Source organism: Carcharodon carcharias, chromosome X (genome assembly GCF_017639515.1).
Source record: "Carcharodon carcharias isolate sCarCar2 chromosome X, sCarCar2.pri, whole genome shotgun sequence".
In the NCBI taxonomy this organism is placed as follows: Eukaryota; Metazoa; Chordata; class Chondrichthyes; order Lamniformes; family Lamnidae; genus Carcharodon; species Carcharodon carcharias.
The window spans coordinates 27,592,132-27,594,969 of NC_054507.1; the positions used below are offsets into that span (position 1 = coordinate 27,592,132).

Sequence of the window (2,838 nt, forward strand, 5' to 3'; positions counted from 1 at the left end):
CAGGAGGCCATTCAGCCCCTCTCCTCCTCGAGCCTGTTACACAGAAACAGTAGGAGGCCATTCAGCCCCTCCTCCTCCTCCTCCTCCCCCGTCCTTGAAGCTGTTAGACAGGAACAGGAGGAGGCCATTCAGCCCCTCCTCCCTCCTCCAGCCTGTTATACAGGGACAGGAGGATCCCATTCAGCCCCTCTGGAGCCTGTTACACAGGAACAGGCCATTCAGGCCCTCTGGAGCCTGTTACACAGGAACAGGCCATTCAGCCCCTCTGGAGCCTGTTACACAGGAACAGGAGGAGGCCCATTCAGCACATCGAGTCCGGGCCGGCTCTCCCTAGACCAATCCGGTCAGTCCCGGTGACCCCTGCCAGTTGATTTCCCTGGTCCAGTTTCCTTTTCCAATCATTCGCTGTCTCTGCTTCCAGCGCCGCGAGTTCCAGGCCCTGACCGCTCGCTCGGGGAGGGTGTGGAGGGGGGGGGTTGAAAAAGTCCTTCCTCAACCACCCCCCCTCCCCCCACCCTCCCTTGAGTTTCCTGCTCAAAGCTGTAACCCTGCGTCGTCTCTGGGTTACCGCCGGTCCCCCCGCAGGCCCAAGGGGCCAATGCAGCACGGGGGCAGCGGGAAAGCGGGAGTGGGGGGGTTGGGGGGGACCCACCTTGGTTGGTGCAGTTGGCGTTGGTCTCGTCGCTGTAGTCCCCGCAGTCGTTGTCCCCATCGCAGGTCCAGTGCTCGGGGATGCAGCGGCCGCTGTTGCACTTGAACTGAGCGCTGGAGCAGGAGTGGGTGCACCCTGCCTCGTCACTGCCATCACCACAGTCGTTATCTGGGGGGTGGGGGGGAGAAACGCAAAGAGAGGGTGAAGAAGGAAGCAGCGAGGCCTCCGGAGCGCGCACGGGATTAGCCCCGCAAGCGATGCTGGCCCAGCCGGGATTCTGTTCAGCAGAGGAGGGGGCGGGTGGAGAAGAGAGTTGGGGGGGGGAGGGTGGTAGAGGAGGGGTGGGGGGGGAGAAGAATGGCCGAGGGAGAGAGGAGGGGGTGAGAGAGAGAGAGAAGGGAGGGAGCGACGGGGGAGAGAGAAGGGAGGGAGCGACGGGGGAGAGAGAAGGGAGGGAGCGACGGGGGAGAGAGAAGGGAGGGAGCGACGGGGGAGAGAGAAGGGAGGGAGCGACGGGGGAGAGAGAAGGGAGGGAGCGACGGGGGAGAGAGAAGGGAGGGAGCGACGGGGGAGAGAGAAGGGAGGGAGCGACGGGGGAGAGAGAAGGGAGGGAGCGACGGGGGAGAGAGAAGGGAGGGAGCGACGGGGGAGAGAGAAGGGAGGGAGCGACGGGGGAGAGAGAAGGGAGGGAGCGACGGGGGAGAGAGAGGGAGGGAGCGACGGGGGAGAGAGAAGGGAGGGAGCGACGGGGGAGAGAGAGGGAGGGAGCGACGGGGGAGAGAGAGGGAGGGAGCGACGGGGGAGAGAGGGGGAGGGAGCGACGGGGGAGAGAGGGGGAGGGAGCGACGGGGGAGAGAGAGGGAGGGAGCGACGGGGGAGAGAGAAGGGAGGGAGCGACGGGGGAGAGAGAAGGGAGGGAGCGACGGGGAGAGAGAGGGAGGGAGCGACGGGGGAGAGAGAGGGAGGGAGCGACGGGGGAGAGAGAGGGAGGGAGCGACGGGGGGAGAGAGAGGGAGGGAGCAACGGGGGAGAGAGGGGGAGGGAGCGACGGGGGAGAGAGCGAGGGAGCGAGAGAGAGAGAGAGGGAAGGGGAGAGAGAGAGAGAGAGAGGGAAGGGGTGAGAGAGGGAAGGGGTGAGAGAGGGGGAAGGGGTGAGAGAGAGGGAAGGGGTGAGAGAGACAGAAGGGGGAGGGGGAAGGGGGTGAGGGAATTAAAGCTGGGGAAGAGACAGGTTTATAACTGCAGCCTCCCAGCAAGATGTACAAGTGTGTCCAACACTCAAATAGACACAAGAGTGAGCGGCGGTCGGTCTGTGACCAGTAACTCCTCCCAACCACAACTGATAAACGGGCCGCTCCAGGGAGACTTAAAGACCCAACATAAAGCCAGGAAGAGCGCACGACCTGGAGTAACACAGAAACTGCATAGATGGCAGCATGCACCAGCTGTCCTTACTCTCAGATAAGATAACGCTAAGTGGGTTAAAGCGGAGGGGATATCCGGAACTGTCCAGTACAGAGGGTAGTCACCAATGCAGGTACAACACTGGAGGTAGGAGTCAGGCTGAGTGGCTGTTTCACTCAGACATTCAGCTTTCAATTAACTTCTCTCTCTCTCTCTCTCTCTGTAACCCCCCTCTCTCTCTCTCTCTAACCCCCTCTCTCTCTCTCTCTCTCTCTCTAACCCCCCTCTCTCTCTCTCTCTAACCCCCTCTCTCTCTCTCTCTCTAACCCCCTCTCTCTCTCTCTCTCTCTAACCCCCCTCTCTCTCTCTCTCTAACCCCCCTCTCTCTCTCTCTCTAACCCCCCCTCTCTCTCTCTCTCTAACCCCCCTCTCTCTCTCTCTCTCTAACCCCCCTCTCTCTCTCTCTCTCTAACCCCCCTCTCTCTCTCTCTAACCCCCCTCTCTCTCTCTCTCTAACCCCCCCTCTCTCTCTCTCTAACCCCCCTCTCTCTCTCTCTCTAACCCCCTTCTCTCTTCTCTCTCTCACCCCCTTCTCTCTTCTCTCTCTCACCCCCTTCTCTCTTCTCTCTCTCACCCCCTTCTCTCTTCTCTCTCACCCCCTTCTCTCTTCTCTCTCACCCCCTTCTCTCTTCTCTCTCTCTCACCCCCTTCTCTCTTCTCTCTCTCACCCCCTTCTCTCTTCTCTCTCTCACCCCCTTCTCTCTTCTCTCTCTCACCCCCCT

The 2,838-nt window shown here is 61.4% G+C and overlaps 1 protein-coding gene across 1 annotated transcript in view; it reads right to left on the reverse strand.

The window, feature by feature from the left end:
• LOC121273234 (low-density lipoprotein receptor-related protein 1-like) overlaps positions 1-2,838 on the reverse strand; it is a 428,870-nt gene that overhangs the window by 220,342 nt on the left and 205,690 nt on the right. The window contains exon 20 of the mRNA XM_041180254.1: positions 653-820. Coding sequence (XP_041036188.1) covers positions 653-820 — 168 coding nt within the window. The remainder of the gene's footprint in view (positions 1-652; positions 821-2,838) is intronic.